Here is a 16,518-nt window from a genome sequence, read left to right on the forward strand (position 1 = left end):
TTCGAAAAATAATTCTACACAAATCCATTTTTTCGACCCACAATGCTTTACGTCTCATCGGTGTTCGCCCACGAACGCAAACTAAATATAAAAACCCTGCAAGTGAGACAAAATAAAACCTTCGACAGCTAACAAAAGCACTGGTTCCTTCGTTACATCAACATATGAACGGACCTTCAACTCTCCCATATTTGGTCATACGTACAAGAATTAAACCTCAATCAATTTGACAGAATGGGCAACTCACAACACCAACATATAAGAGACGTTGGGGACTACGACATGATGAGATTTGGAAATTTCGGAGGCCCAAACAAATTTTGGACCTCCCTTGGAACGAACTCTAATTCAGTTCCACTGAACACAAAATTGCAAATAAATGTGTTCAACCAAGAAATACATTTTTAATCAAACAAAAACAATTCTTTTAATCGCCAACCCTCTAACACAGGAGTTCTCAGCCTTTTTTGACTTGCGGAGCCCTTCTCAGTATATAATTTTTCTTGCGGAGCCCTGTATGACTTGAGGAGCCAGATTTATATATAATTTTTTATGGCGGAACCCTTTATGCCTCTTTTTTTTCATGTATCAATCTAATTTACTGATTTATTTTATTTTCTTTGAGTCACCGCGGAGCACCAGTTGAGAACCGCTGCTCTAGCAAAAAGAGGGTGGCCAACAAAAACAGCTGTCTACATATAAAAAGCCCCAACTGAAGGTACGAAATGTTTGAAAAAAAAAAAATCCATTTAAAAGAAATAATAATAACAAAAAAGTAACGCACTTGCTGACAACAGGAGAATAGCACTTCACTCGTTGTCAGCGGATCATCGCCCATGAATTCTTCCTCAACAAAGGGCGCTGATGATCGGATCGCAGAGACAAATTTATTATTATTAGTTTACAATACAACATTATTTAGTTTGCAGTACAACAATAGTATCTATGGCTTTCCCTCGATGCACCAAAAAAGGCTTAAGTTGTAATGTTGTCATCCGTGGATGGCTCTCCCACCGAGACCAACAATTCAAGCACTCTTCCGCGTCAGAGGGCCCTGCAGAATGAGAAAGAGTTCTCTCCTATTGTAAATATATGCTTAATCAAGATTGAAATTATTTTACCCAGGAATTTGTTGAACTTTGCTCAACATGTATATAAAATTTTTTATTGAGTCAACAACAATATTGCCCCAAAAGGCCAACATCATTGAACCATGATATCATAAATTGCTACTTCATTAAATATTTTTGAAGCAAAAGCGTATAATTTTTTGTTACTTTTGATTTGTCACTGGCAAAATTTTCACCCCCTCCCTTGACATCATCTTCCCCCACTAACAATAGCTAACCAAATTTTCCTCCTATATATTCACCCACCTTTCACTTTTTCTTCTATTTCCTGAAAATGACCAGAAAAAAAAACTTGTCGAAACTCGCATTAGTGAGTACATGATGGAAACTTTCTTCAATTGTCTTTTCGACACCTTTTTTTCTCTATTCTCTTCCAAGTGTAAACATTTTTAATAGAAGGTTGTGGAGCGTTTTATCTGCAAAATTGTGTTCAAAAGTGACAGTACCAGACAGTTACCCGGATTTGACAAAATTTTTCTCTTTTACACAACCGCACTCACATAATACACACACACACACAAATACTCACTTGCCTTTCTCCTCACACGTAGTCTCCACGAGGCTACAATTTGTAAGCCCACAGTTGACCCGTAAGGGCCAGTACCGGGAGGCAAAATTTCATTCTGGTTAGGTCTGAAACGTTTGGAACGATCCCACAGAAAATATTCTCCATCGCAGTTTTTTTCAACCTTTCTGAAAACAAGGACCAGTAAAATGTCCGAAACAAATTTACGGACCAATTGTGTCCCGTATTACACACACACAGTGTTTTCATTATATTACATTACATTACGATAATTATGGAAAAAACTTGTAAATATTTATCTGGCATATTTGTCAGGTTTATACATAAAAGGCCAGTATTACACTATAAAAGTTTTGTCAAAGTGCTTGTATAAAACTTGAAAAATGCGACCAATAAACTGATTGATTGCATTTGCTCGAATGTAATCGATCAGCTTATTCGTTGTATTTTTCGAGTTTTATACAAGCACTTTTACAAAACGTTTATAGTGTAATGCCGATATAAATCAGGTTTAATTTTTTGTAGCAATTTTTTTGGAATTTTAATTACGATCGATGATTATGCCTACTTCGGACAATGTTTCTGATGGCAATTGATGATGTCCCGTTTTGTACAGATTATTATTTAAGATGCCAGTTTATACCGAATTTTATTTTTCTCAATGAAATATGATCATCAGGTCATATTTGAATATTTTTTTCGTGAAATACATTTTTGTTTACTGTGATTTGCAGTAGCCCTTTATTTCCACACCATTCAGCAATTTTAGCAGTAATTAGCAAATTACACTTGAAGCAATGAATTGCGACTTTCGACTAAATGTAGTGATATCTCGTGTTCATGATTGCAATTTTGTTGCATTCCCCCTCGATGATGTGGGGAACCTCGGTACAAAGGTATAATTTTATTTGAAGCCGTATTGTAATTATTAACATCTATTTCAAAGGGTGAATAATTTTATCGAGAGTCCATGCTGACCACTTATGCCATCGTCGCGGACCAGAGGTTGAGAAATACTGCTATATTGTATTCGTAGCTATAACCCCCCCCCCCCCCCCCCCACCCCCCGTCATTTCATGGGAAGGGGATATCACCCACTCATGGAGAAACTGGTCAAAAATGCCAACAAAAATAAGAATATAAAAATAATATATAAGAATATAATAATGAATCTGCGGAAAAATTCCTGAATAAAAAAATGCAGTCGATCCCGCTTATAACATTCCAACTTACAATTTTCTACCGCTTCGTATGACTTATTTTTGTGGTATCAACATTAAGTAATTCTCGTGAAGATTTTTCCTGTTTAAAGCATTTCTTAACTTACAACATTTTCTCATGACAATTTTTTGAAAAACATTATAAGCGGGATCCACTGTAAAAACAAATTCTGAATGATTTGACGACTTGTAAAATGGAGTAAAATTCAAGTTATGAGGGAAATTTCAATAGAAAAAAACAAATATGTGAGATATTGTAGGGGTGAAATGGGATATTGTGTAAAACTGTAATTTTAAAAATTGTGAGTGAAATATAAGTATAATTAAGCATGAAACTTGAAGACGACAGAAATTTCAATGAAAATTATATGTGGAATTGTGACTAAAAAAATTATGGGTATGAAATTATAATACAAATATATATATATATATATATATATATATTATAATACAAATATATACATATATATATATATATATATGCATGTGAAATTTCAATTTAAAAAAATCACGATTAAAATTTCAATTAAAAAATCACGATTAAAATTTCAATTAAAAATTATGCAAGGGCCGCTGGGTTGCACAACCGTACGACCACAGGAGGCGCCGCTCTAAGAGGACGCCAAATCAGAGGTGAGAGAGCGAAAAAATATTTATATTGATCAAGAGAAAAATTAGGGAAAACGATTTCTGTCAGCTCTCTAAGAGGGGCAATAAATCCGAGGTGAAGAGCAGGGCCGTTTTGAGAGCATCTTGGTACTCCCACCCCAACGCAGAGCAGTAACTAGATACCTTTTGAGCTGGGACAAGCTTACATTTCTGTGCCTCCGTGTAATGTGGAAGGAGCAGTTAAAAGGTGGATTCGGCTTCCCCACTAATCTAGCACCCGGGTACCGCACCCGCCTACTCCCCCTCCCCTTTGTTGCGGCCCTTCTCCATCTGGCTAAAAATTTAGGCCTACCTCTTGCCTGCACCTACTATTAAAAAATGTAACATCTCATTTTCATGAGACTTCCTCTGAGGGACCTCACGAATACACCCCCCCCCCCCCCCCCGGGGACGTTCCCGGGTAGGCCCGTGCGTAAGATTGCACTGGTGAATAGGCAAATAATAATAAGGAAAAAGATTTTGTGTCCCCTCCAAAAGGCGCACCATATCCAAGGTGAGAGGGAATATTTTAAAAAAAAACAAAAAAGAAGAAAATGATCTCTGTCCACTCTAGGAGGGGCGCCGAAATCGTGAAGAAAGAGCAAAAAAAAGTTTATTGACTGCAAAAAAAAATTAGGGAAAATTGTTTGTCCGCTTAGGAGGGGCACCAAATCCGAGGTGCAAGGGTGCAATTTTAAAGAACGACGATTTCTGTCTGTTCTTAGGAAAGGCATCAAATCCGAAGTGAAAAAGTTGAAAAAAATTAGGGAAATGATTTTTTGAGGGGCGAAAAATCTGTGATGAGTGATAGAGCAAAATAAAGAAAATCTTATTATTCAAAAAAAAGTTAGGGAAAATGGATTCACTCCACTCTAGGAGAAAGTCCACATCTCTCCGAGGTGAGAAGGCGAGAAAAAAAATTTTAAATTACCAAAGAAAGAGAAATTTAAAGAAAATTATTTCTATCCTTTCGAGGAGGGGCGTCAAATCCGAGGTGGAAGAGCTAAAAAAAATTAATATCGATCAAAAGGAAGAAAAATTTGGTAAAATGATTTCTATCAGCTCAAGAAGGGTAACAAATCCTAGGTGAACAGCAGGGCCGTATTGACAGCAATCCTGGGACCCCCCGCCGAATCCAGGGACGCAATTAGAACTTTTTGAGCCGGGTCAAGCTCGCATTTCTGCGCCCCCGTGTAATGTAGAAGGAGTAGTTAAAAGGGTGCATCCGACTCCCTCACTAGTCCAGCGCCCGGGCACCAGACCCACCTACTTCCCCCCCCCCCCTCCGCCTAGTTGCGGCCCGGCTCTATCGGGCTAAAAATTCCTCAAAACTTTTGCAAATTTTATTATCTCATTCTCACAAGGCCTCTACATCTGAGATCCTCCGGGGATCGCCCCGTAAGACTGCACTGGTTAACAATTAAAATAACAATAATAATAAGGAAAATAATTCCGTCCCCCCCTCCAACAGGTGCACCCAGTCCGAGGTGAAAGAGCAAAAAAAGAAAAACGTAAAAAAATAAAAATATATGTAACAAGCAAAAGGGGAGGGGGAAGAAAGAGTGGCCAACGCGTTCTTACTTCTTAGAGGGGAAGGTGTGGGACATGGGAAGAAACCAGTTCTAACAATCACAGAAGGCCTTTTAACAAGACGCAGCTCATTTGAATTTCCACGGTTCATTTGTAGCCAATAGGAGCAGGCAACACAAACGAAAAAAGAAGCGATTCACGGGTCATTTCTGACCAATTACAAGAAGCGTTTCAACGGGAAACGGTTCACTTTCATTTCTGCGGCTCTCGGCTTGTCACAGTTCGTTTGTAGGCAATATGAGCCGTCAGCCGCCACGGTTCTTTTCACAACGTTTTCAAAAGCCTGCTTGTTCTTGGTAGTTTCTTGTATGCGATGGAAGTGTAAGAGGCTCTCTCACTCTTTGAAAAGAGCCGCTCTTCTAGACGGTTCATGAGCGGATCGCCCATCACTACTTCTGGGTGATGTTCGGTTCCATTGGACCAATGGAACTCTTTCTGGTTCTGGCCCCTTTCTTCCTCCTCGTCTGCTTCTCTTCCCAGCTCTGCCTCGTCAGTCAGGTACAGGGTTCTGAGTTGCCTGGCTATGGCCTCTTCCATCGTCTGGTCTTCTTCTCTCATGATGATCTTGGCAGTGTTTTCTCTTCTCTTGGCCGTCACTCTGTAGACGTTGCCGAAAGCATCCGTGGCCTTTTCACAGTACTGACGACATCCTTCAGTCTTCGCTTTCCTAAGCATCTTTGTGTACTGTGCCTGGTGTTTCTTGAATTCGATGCACCTGGTTGTCTTGAGTTCTTCTTTCGCCCTCTTCCATCGCATGTGTCTGGCATTTCTCTGAGGCAGTCTAGGACCTTTTCAGCGGGTTCATCCATTGTCCGCTCTCATGATCCTTTGCAGGAGCTTAGGCCTGAGCGCCTTAAGGCCCGTTTACACGAGACAAGCAACTTAATTTTAACTTACCGATTCTTCTTGAAACTGTCCACACGATAAGTGGTAAGTAGACGCTCATTGGATAATTTTTACGGAGGTGAGCACAGTTAGCGCATGCGCGCTTCAGTCTACTCAAATCCACGGAGAGAGACAGACGCAACACGCGGGAGTATAATAGTAATAATTTTTTATTTATCTGGCATTTAGAGAGGTGCTTTTTTTAAAGCTCATAGCTTTCGTAACGATGGATGATGATCAGGTAGAACTTAAGAATACTGTGATCACAGCCACATTATATGATACTTTTTTAAAGAATATAAATTTATTCACTTAAATAAATTTATTCAATAAAAAAGGAGAAACTATATCACTTGCACGAGAGCAACACACTGAGCAAGAAGTAGGTGACGCAAGGGAAACAGTTCGCTTGTCCCCTTTTTTCGCCTCTGCCACCCACGCATCAGGAGGTGCACATAAGGGGGGCGAGAGATGACGCCACAGGGGAAAAAAGAATACACAACGTATTATAAACTTATATAGGTCATCGAGAAGAAATATAATGTTTCTCTATTTCTGCTCCAAGTTCTAAATATCGATTATATGATATTTTAATCGAAGTTGAAGAGATAAATTATGAATTATGTAAGCCGAAAATACGGGAGAAGATTCTTGGCATTCGTAGGAAATTCTAAGGGTTAAAAATTAAATAATAAAAATTCATTAAACAAAAATTATTTCCAAATTTTCGAAATCATTATTATTTTGTAATTTAATCTATAGAGATGACATCTTTATGTTAAATATTGGATCATGTATTTTTACAATAGATGGCAGCAAATTCGTTCTGGACGAGAGAAATATTCGAAACCCCCTCCAGTTTTTAATATATTAATCCTCCCCACCTGATATATATTTTTGAATCTTCAATTTTTTTCAACTCCTGACATCACGTCTACAGAATATTCCATAGCTTTTTCCAACATCGAATAATTTTTAGCTTGTTTGTTAAGGTAATTTTCATTTCAATAGTTCAACAAACATTCGTGGCGAAGATATTTTTCAACAAACTTGAAGGTTGTGTCCTCTGGCCACCTCACCATCCAATATTTCCGCGGAATTCTAGCGAAACTTCAGGAGACGACGGAGTATGAATAGGTTCACGCCTGAGATCAAAATAAACCCTTCCGTGAGAGAGCAAAATGACCCCTCCAGCGCGGCAGGTCACGCCCACTGGCGCATGCGCATAGGTCTACTTAACCGGAAAAAATAGAACCGTTCTTATCTCACTTACCACTAAATCACTTGCGCACTTGGCAACTAAAAATTAAGTTACCAACTAAAGCGCTTGCGTCGTGTAAACGGGCCTTTAGAGCGCCACCCTCTTGACAAATTTTTCCAGTCTCCTGATGGACGAGCTATACCTGGGTTTTGGGGGTACAAGACCTTCCGTACGCCACTGGAAGTGGATGTATTTGTGAGAACCATGGGCGACTTCATCTCGGACATGCCATCTTTCCAGTTCTCCGGTGTCCTTCCAGAATGTCTGATCCGGCCACCCCCCCACCCCCTTCTCATTGTGCTCGTAGGTCGGTACTACATTGCCCCTGCTGGCCACTTGGAGTTGGAGCTCCATCGTCAGATTACGGATCGACCTACCTCTCTCTTCATCCTCCCTGTAATTCCAGTTAGAGTGGTGTCCGTTCAAATCGGTACCGATTATCGTTGGTTTTCCCCACTGGCTGAGAACTACCTCTCTGATCGCGGCAAGGGTTTCCTGGATTTCGGCTTTCGGTGAGGAGTAGCCGCTCATGATGAGTACCTCCTTGCCATTGACCCTTGCTTTGATCGCTGCTGTGTGCTGACCCAGCTTTAGTGTGGCCGCTTCTATATTCTTATTGCAGAGAATTACGACTGCTTTGTTGTTCTGGGATTTCCACTTTCTCCACGCCTGTGGCGTGCCTTGCACCTCTCGCCGTCCACGGCTCCTGGATGAGGAGGACATCTACTTGATTAGTCGCTACTTGTTGCTCTAGTAGGTATGTGGTTCGTCTGGCCCTATCTGCATTGAATTGCAGAAACTTGAGTCCTTGAGGCTGGGTTACTGGTGTCTGGATGTCAACTGTACGTGAGGTTTCCTGACACCTATCTGCTGTAGGTACCGTTGTGGTGCCATCCGTTTCCATATCTTTGTACTAACTTTAGGGTGTTTTGGGCACCTAATTTTTGTCAGGTGCTCCTCCCTGGTACCTCACCTTTCTTCTGAACGTGACAGTTCTAATCGATGGGTAAGTTCCAGTACGGTCCCTGACATCTTCCACTGTCGTGATTGCTCTGGACAATTGTAATTCTCTTCCACCTGGGCAGTCCTTCGCTCCGTGCCTATCGGCACATCTCGCACAGAACTCATCTGGGCTTGTGCATTGCGTGGCCCGGTGGCCCATGGCTTGGCACCTCAAACAACGTGGCGACGGGATGAAGCTCCGAATTTTCGAGTGCCACTTATTAGTAGTGACCACCCCTTTTTTCAGCGCTGCCTCTAGTGTCCTGTTCTTTGTCACTTCCACAATTTGATGCACTCCCCCCGCAATTCTCGCTTTGAGCTGCGACTTGATCACATGATGTCCTTTCCTGCCAAGTCTAGCGCTTTTTTGAGAGCCGTCACTATATTTTCCTTGCATGTAGCGACTAGAATGTCTCTCAGAAGTATTGCAGTCCTCTTGGTCCTGGAAGGCCATGCTGTCATGACTTCGTGGAGGTTTCTGTCTGTGGACAATTCCACCTTGAATGATTGTACGTTTTTTATGCTTCTGAAGTCCACTGCAATTCCCTTCTGTATCGACTGGATCCCGGCCTGTGATTCACCTATTCCCTTGCTCCTCAGGTGCCGAGTGATGACTGGTGCCAAAAGACCAAGATCTTCCGGGTACTTTGGGTATACCAGTATTGTATTTATCTTCTCCCCGTTGGATATGACCGCGGCGTATGTTCTTCTGTGTTGTGTGACATCGGAGATGCCATCCATTACCCTGAGTCTTTCGTTGATGTTGGGTACTTTCTCATTGGCTGTGCGCTCAAGAATCCTTGTTCCAACCCGTGGGCTCCAAGTGATTCTCTTCGTACTTCCAGGGTCCCATCGATGGGGCAGGGCTCCACTGGCGGTGTTCCTCCCGTCCGGGTCCTCCTGTAGAGTATGTCGATGTGTATGTCGAGATGAAGATTGGAGATTGCAGTTGGGAGGATCAAGAGCTTGCTTTGGACCCGTAGGAAGGGCATGTATAGGGGATAGAACGAATCGAACTCTGCAGGAAGATATTTCCTTCTTCTTTTTGGCTTTTCACCTGGTAACTGTGATGAAGTCAAGAGTCCAGCGTCGCCTCATCAATTGTTTCGTAGGCAGACATGTCGGACGGAGGACTGTCAAGCGAGGAAGATATTTCCGGGAAAATATTTCTGCGGGAAGATATTTCCTTCTTTTTGGCTTTTCGCCTGGTGACTGTGAAGAAGTCGGAGTCAGAGTCCAGCGTCGCCTCATGAACTGTTTCGTAGGCAGACATGTCGGACGGAGGGCTGTCAAGCGAGGAAGAACCATGGCCTTCCTCCGTTGATTTAGGGGATGAAGGACAATCTTGAAATAGCGGCTTTGTCTCTTCTATAAGCGAGTCTGTTGTTTGCGTAGCAAAGGATGTTGTAGAAGAGCTGAGAGATAAAGCCGCTGAAGATGTAGAATTATTGACAGTAGTAGTAGCGGGAAAGATAGATGACGGTTCAGCAGAAGAAGAAGATGTCGATCGTGTGCGATTTTCCTGTTGAGGTTTACCCACATATTGTTCTATGCCGCTGGTTTGCGTATGTGAATCTGTCCGTTGGCCGAGTCTTATGTATTAAGTATTATGTCTCGAAGTTTGTTGGCTCTTTTCCTGGGTTTAAGAAGTATGTTGTATTCGAACGATGGGGTTCCTCTAACACCAGTGAAAGAGTTAAGAATTTCTTTTATGTCAGTAGCCATGTGCATGATGTTCAAGTATTTTCGGTTGCGTTCGAAAATATGGAAGGTGAAGATCTGTTCACTATCGTCATTATCCAAGGAATAGATTTCAGGACTAAGTAAGGAGGAAGGGAAGGCTTTTGTATTAGATAAGGTTGGCAAATTAGTGGCAGGCGATAAAGCTGGAACATGATGAGAGCATTTCTGTAGAAGTTTTGAAGCCGATCTTGTAATTCTTTTTCCAGAGAGGAAACTTCTTTTGTTCATATAAACCTGTGGTGTCAGTGTAGCTGGCTGGGTGAGAGGAGCGACTACGTTGGTGACTGCAGACGATTCGTTGGGGCAATTAATGACATATTTTAGGCACGGACATTCATTTAAACTATCTTCATAGTAGGTCGGTAATGAATAGTCTGTTGAAGAATCAGCTGTTGGACGATCTATAGTCTGTTTGATGGTTTTCTTCTTAGCTTTATTGGTTTTAGCCTTTTCTTGCGTTGTGTTGACAGTATGCTCCTTGAATTTATGCTTGTGGAGGCGCTTGGTCTTGGATTTGGTTTTAGATACAGAGAGACCATGAGACATCGACAAGGCGGAGAGTATTGGTGATGAGGCTGTAACTGTCGAATGCGTGTGAGCATCTTTAGTATGTTTTGGTGAGTGCGTCTGAGGATATTTCATGAAGATCTGGGCCAGAAGGCCTTTCGCCTTGGAAGACTTCGGTGTATCTTGAATTGATGTCATAGGTAGATGTCATAGGTAGTATAAGGAGAATTTTTTGCATGCTGGTTCATGTCATGCGTAGATGGCGAAGCATATGATGAGCGTTGTGTGTCAGGAGGTTGGCTGTATGCGGTTTCCTTACTTTTCGTCTTCTTAGAAGAGTGACGATGGCTTCTTTTTGGGTGGTCGATATATATGAAGGATCGATGCTCCGTATAGCTGTCTTTCCCGAGGTTTTGGCTATTGTTTCGGGATGAGGTAATGTTTTGGCATACAGTAACTGGTGTCGTCGTCATCTGGGGGTCCACATGAGTCGTAGCATATAGTCGTAGAATATAGACAATAATGCAATTGACACAAGAATTGTGAATGATACATGGTGCACAGACGCACAGCACAGCACATCCCCTGCAGACCAGGAGTGGGGCCCACGAAAACTAGTTATACAAGTTATATATTTGTACATATATGGGCAACAATGCAATTATGAAAAGATACAAAAGAATGATGCATGGTGATCATAGATTACAAGCAATACTAATGCCATAATAAATATCAAAAACTGAGTGTAATTTCCAAAAAAAAAAAAAAAAATTATAATTGCAATATGCAACTTTGATCACAATCCATAAATGTCCACAAAATAAAAATATGTGTTATATCTTAAGTTTGCGAAAAGGAATAAATGAGAATATATGCAAATATACTAAGGTAATAGGAGTATACATGGAATTAAATGTGATTGCATATTCAAGTAAATGCGGGTTACCCTATTTCAACAGAGTACTGAGGTGGTAAATATATAACATAAATTTTTTTTCAACACTTTCGGGTCTGAGCTATTTCGACTGTTTGTCCCTGTGGACTTAGGGTTTTGACACTTTTCATGGTTTTTTAAAAAATACTTGGAATAGACAGTTTTTTAGCTAGAAATTTCAAACTCTTGTCTTTCATGATATCACAATTATTTAAGGCACTAATAATTAATATTTAATGAGAAATAATTAAAAACATGTGTTTTGGAGTTTTAAAAAAGTTCCGTATAAGAAAACATAATTTTTAACGTAAAATTGCAAACAATTGTGAATAAAAACTTACCCAAATATTGTACAAATACCTAAAAATAGTTTTTATTAAAGAAATATCTTTTAAAATTTGCTTTAGCATGGTACACTTCAAAACACAAAAATTTGCACACAGAGCAACACCACAAGGTTCGTAATAAGTTTCTTTCCTCAATCTTTTTCCAGTTTCTGCCTTTGATATGCTTCGTTGCTCTTTTTCATCATCTAAAATAAATAATTTTGTAAAATATACGTCCCGAAACATTTAAAAAAAAAAAGTAATATACATAACATTGTTCAAAAGCAAAAAAATCAAATATATTTACTGGTATTATCATCGTCATCTGAGAACTGCGATTTCGAATCCCTTTTACTATCGGTCTGGATCATCTGAATCTGATAACTCTGACAAAGAATAGTGTGCTAATATATATATATATATATATATATATATATATATATATATATATATATATATATATATAAGCTCAGTCAAATCATCGGCATCTGATAAGTCTAAAAATCGTTCATGAGACGTTGCGAAACAACAAACATGGCTACCTTACCTAGGAAGACAAATGCATTTCAACTATACTTACTTCTGCATCGTTTCATAAAGCTAAATCCATTGATTGCTGCCATCTATCTTTTTTTTTTTTTTTAAACTAGAAGATTTATAGAATTATGCTTAAAAATGCTGGGAACATATATATTCAGCCATTTTATAGCTATGAGAGTTAAAAGTAAAGTCCGAGTCTGACTCTGGCTTAGTTCCCTTGAACAAAAACGGCATCTCGAGTCAGGCTCGGCTTAGACCCGAAAGTGTTAAAGTTCAAAGCTAGTTCATTCCATGTGACATCTAACACATCCATAGGTCTGGGATGCATTGTGGGAACTCAATGGCCCATTCATAGTCTATATATTTTTACCTCTGTTATAACATACCCTGCTTAAAAATACACTGTAGATATAACAAACCAAAAGAATGGTCTTAACCTCAAGAAATTAATCCGGATACAGTCGAATACTGTTATAGCAAAAATCTTGTTTTAACGAACACTTTTCTAATCCCCCAAATAAGTTTACAAAGGACCAATACTAGATAACCTGGAATTCCTTTATAACAAAATTTCATTTTAACAAAGTGATTTCTCCGATCTCTTGGCATTTGTTATAATGTGATTTGACTGTATAACATACTGCAAAAAAACCCTAGAAAAATAGTCAAAAAACAGACTTTTTTGTACATTTGTTTGGGTGATATGTTGACATTATCTCTTAAAAAGACCTTAATTTTTTTCAATAATTTAACATTGCAAGAATAGTTACGTTTATCATCAACAGATGGCAGTGCCGTCTTAGCGCATGGGCCCACCCGGGCCTCAAGAGAAGAGGGGGCCCACAAAAATGATACCTGGTTGAAATTTTTTAGAATTAACGAGGTGGGGCCTCAGAAAAATCACTTGGCCCGGGGGGCCCATGATGCTCTTAATACGGCCCTGACAGATGGCAATAATTAACTTTTTAACTTAAACGTCATCTTTCATGGAAAAGTGTAACTATTTTAGCAGTAAAATTTTCGACATTTAATAAATCCTGTCTTTCTGTGTAAAATTGCATTGTCTATGCTTTTCGAATTGTTGAATTTGTTTTTATTACTTTGTGATATTTTTATATGTGATGATAGAAGAACAAATTGAAGAAAAATTGAACAAAGCAAAGAACGAGTTGCAAATCAACTCGTTCACTTGAAAATCTATGCTAATGCAAGTGTATTCATGAACATCAGTGGGTTTTTTTCCTGAATTTTTATATTGTACACTGCTGTTAACTTCAAAGGGGAAAACTGTTGGCATAAATCTCAAAAAATCAATAACATTTCCAAAAATGTCAGCATGTTGGATATCTCATTTTCTAGTACATTTCTAAAACTTTTCAAGGTATTAGTCAAAAACTACATACATACTAGATTTTAATTATGTGCTGCATGAGCCTATTTTGTCTATGACAATCTCAATAATGCATACATGCTAGTGCTGCATAAGCTAATTTCAACTCTTCGCTTATAACACAGACGTCGGTTATTACATACACTTCTCGAATCACCTAGGGGCTATGTTATAACCAAACAGTGCAAAACACAATGTCAGAGGGGAAAGAAGTGATGCTTGTGGTTTTCTTCTTTTTCAAGCACTCTCACAAGTACTGAGCAAAATTATGACTTTCCACTTCAAAAAGTGCAAATTACCAAGATTTTGCAAAAAAGTTGTAAAAAATCAAATTTCAGCATTTATTCGTCATAATGGCAAATTTTGCATTTATCGTGGTCTTTTCATAAATACGAAATTTATGTATCCCTGATTATATTATATTCTTATTTTCGTAATTATTTTTTAAATTTTTGTAGCATCAATTAAAGAGCGCCTAGCGAGTTATTTGGCTAAATTCGGTTTTTCCAGAAGCTCAGCCCCTCGTGACATCTTGCTATCTTTATTGCTCGTAGTAACCAATCACCTGCATGCTAATGCCTCTTGTATTGCTAAGAGAGTAGGAATTGTAAATATGCGTACCAGCAGCTGCAACTGAGCATGCGCTCTGCGGGTGGCTTTTTTCAGGACGTTTCGAGCACACCAATGACTTGTTTTTCCAGTTCCCGTGATCGTTCCTGGCAGTTTTCAATTCTCTTTTGATGTCCGCCATAGAGTCCACCGCAACAGCACTACCGACCACTCATCGTTCTCGCCTCGAACTTTGATGGGCTGCTTCTTACTTCACGAGTCAAAACATCAAGTTTTGATTAAATTCCACAAGGAAGGCTACAGTGACAGATACTGAATATAGTTAGTTAATATGTGTTGTCAATTTCATTGTTCCCCTCAAAAAAAAATTCTCAAGATTTTCTTCTCCATCAGGCAAATTCACATATTTATATGTATTTGGTGCTTTTATTTTATAATAGATTTCCGATGGAGCCAAGAAGAGCATCAGAATATGGGTGTTTGGGCTTTTGCTAATGTGAGATTTCAAAATATTTTTGGAATAAAGGTGAGTAATGTTTTCTTCAACTTCTCAAATTAACCAAGTATTCGAGTTCAGTTAATTTGAGAAGGAAAAGGCATGTTTTTGCACCATTTCGTTTTTGCTTTTAAAATTAAAAAAAAATTCCTAATAGCATCACCCAATTCTAAAGTATGATTAAATATGGGACAATATAAGAGTGGAATGCATAAATTTGAATCCATACCTATCCACTTCTTATTAGATATTTGAGGCGTTCAGAGCTAAAGTGGACGAAGTCAATAAATTATAGTTTTGAGATAACCAAGATTAAATTTTATCAACACTAGTTTAATCCTAAAGTGATTTAGAGGATAATTTTCTTTTTATTGTGGTAGTATGAAGACTAACTTAAATACGGGTCATAATTTGAAAATTCAAATACAACAATCAAGGTGGCAATTCAATTTAAAATCAGAATTTACTGGACTTTTGACCCTGAAATGTTTTTTACATATTGTCAATCAATGAATATGACACAGTGAAAATGGAAACATTTTATTACTTTTTAACACCTGTATCATAAAATAATTTAAAAAGTTTGAAATTAAGCTTTAAATGCTGTCATCAAAGAGAGATTTGTCATTACCTGATTCTGAAATTTCTTCATTTAATGATGTTTATGACCTAATGGCAGTTTCTGTCCATAGACTTTTGAAATGGGTGTGGGTGTTTGGAGGAAAAAATGGTAAAAGTGAAAGCCTATCCCTTTTCTTTGCCTCAGTGACTCTTGGAGTCACAGCTGGGTGTACAGCTGGGTCTTGCTTCTGAACAATTTAGAAATTTGCGTAAACATAATTACTTTCAAGAAGCTGCCATCTGTTAGAAAATAGCAATAGCAGGGGCTTGGTTCAGTATGGCTCTGAAAATATACACCATTAACAAGTATTAATCCGCAACAAACAAATTTTTTTATACTTTTGGACTTTATCCACTTTAGCTCTGAACACCTCATTTTCATTTGATTAACAGCAATTTCACAACTTATTTATTAACACACATCCATGTGGAACCCCTGCCTCATATTTTGACCACGGGACCCTGCTATAGAGCCCTGGTAAATCAATTTCAAGTCATCACCCATGGCTCGTTGGTTCCTGGATGCAAGTGGAATCATACGACCCATTGGGAAGCTCCTGCGAATCAAATTTATGACTTAGTTGATGGCAGAAGTATCCATCACTTCGAGCGACCCTCGTTGAAAGATCCCGCAAAACAAGTTTCGCTTGCGACCCGTAGCTGAGGACATTCTGACCCATTGTCTATATTTATGACTCTGCAAGGCTCAGAATCGTGACTAGTACCTGTGGAACACTTCGCTTATTTTTCGATCTTGCGACCCTTTTATAGAGTCCGATAAAACCAGTTCAGGTCGCGACCTATGGCTCATTGGCCCATGAATGTAAATTGAATTGTGAGCCATTTGGAAAGCTCCTACAAATAGAATTTAATTCTTATTTTATGGCTGAATTGGCCCTGGCTTCGTGCAACCCTCGTCGATAGAGCCTGCAAAGCAAGGTTCGGTCTCGATCCGTAGCTCAGGATGCCCAACTATAGAAGAATACTTACGACCTATGTAGCAGGTCCTTGAAGCATGTTTCACTTGTGACTATGCAATGTTTGTCTTGAATTTCCTGTTTCTTTATTAATTTAACCCCAGTTATCATTGAATGGATGACAATGATGGAAGGAACAAGACTTTAATTGA

The 16,518-nt window shown here is 39.1% G+C and overlaps 1 protein-coding gene across 3 annotated transcripts in view; it reads left to right on the forward strand.

Moving 5' to 3' along the window:
* The window catches only part of LOC149088343 (2-oxoadipate dehydrogenase complex component E1), an 846,788-nt gene that overhangs the window by 804,590 nt on the left and 25,680 nt on the right, over window positions 1-16,518 (forward strand). For all 3 annotated transcript variants that reach the window (XM_089247246.1, XM_089247241.1, XM_089247249.1), the window contains one exon: window positions 14,713-14,798. In XM_089247246.1, coding sequence (XP_089103372.1) covers window positions 14,713-14,798 — 86 coding nt within the window. The remainder of the gene's footprint in view (window positions 1-14,712; window positions 14,799-16,518) is intronic.

The sequence above is a fragment of the Pholcus phalangioides genome, unplaced genomic scaffold (assembly GCF_987345545.1).
Source record: "Pholcus phalangioides strain wild (caught in Gottingen) unplaced genomic scaffold, Ppha-v1.0 ptg000003l_1, whole genome shotgun sequence".
Lineage (NCBI taxonomy): Eukaryota > Metazoa > Arthropoda > Arachnida > Araneae > Pholcidae > Pholcus > Pholcus phalangioides.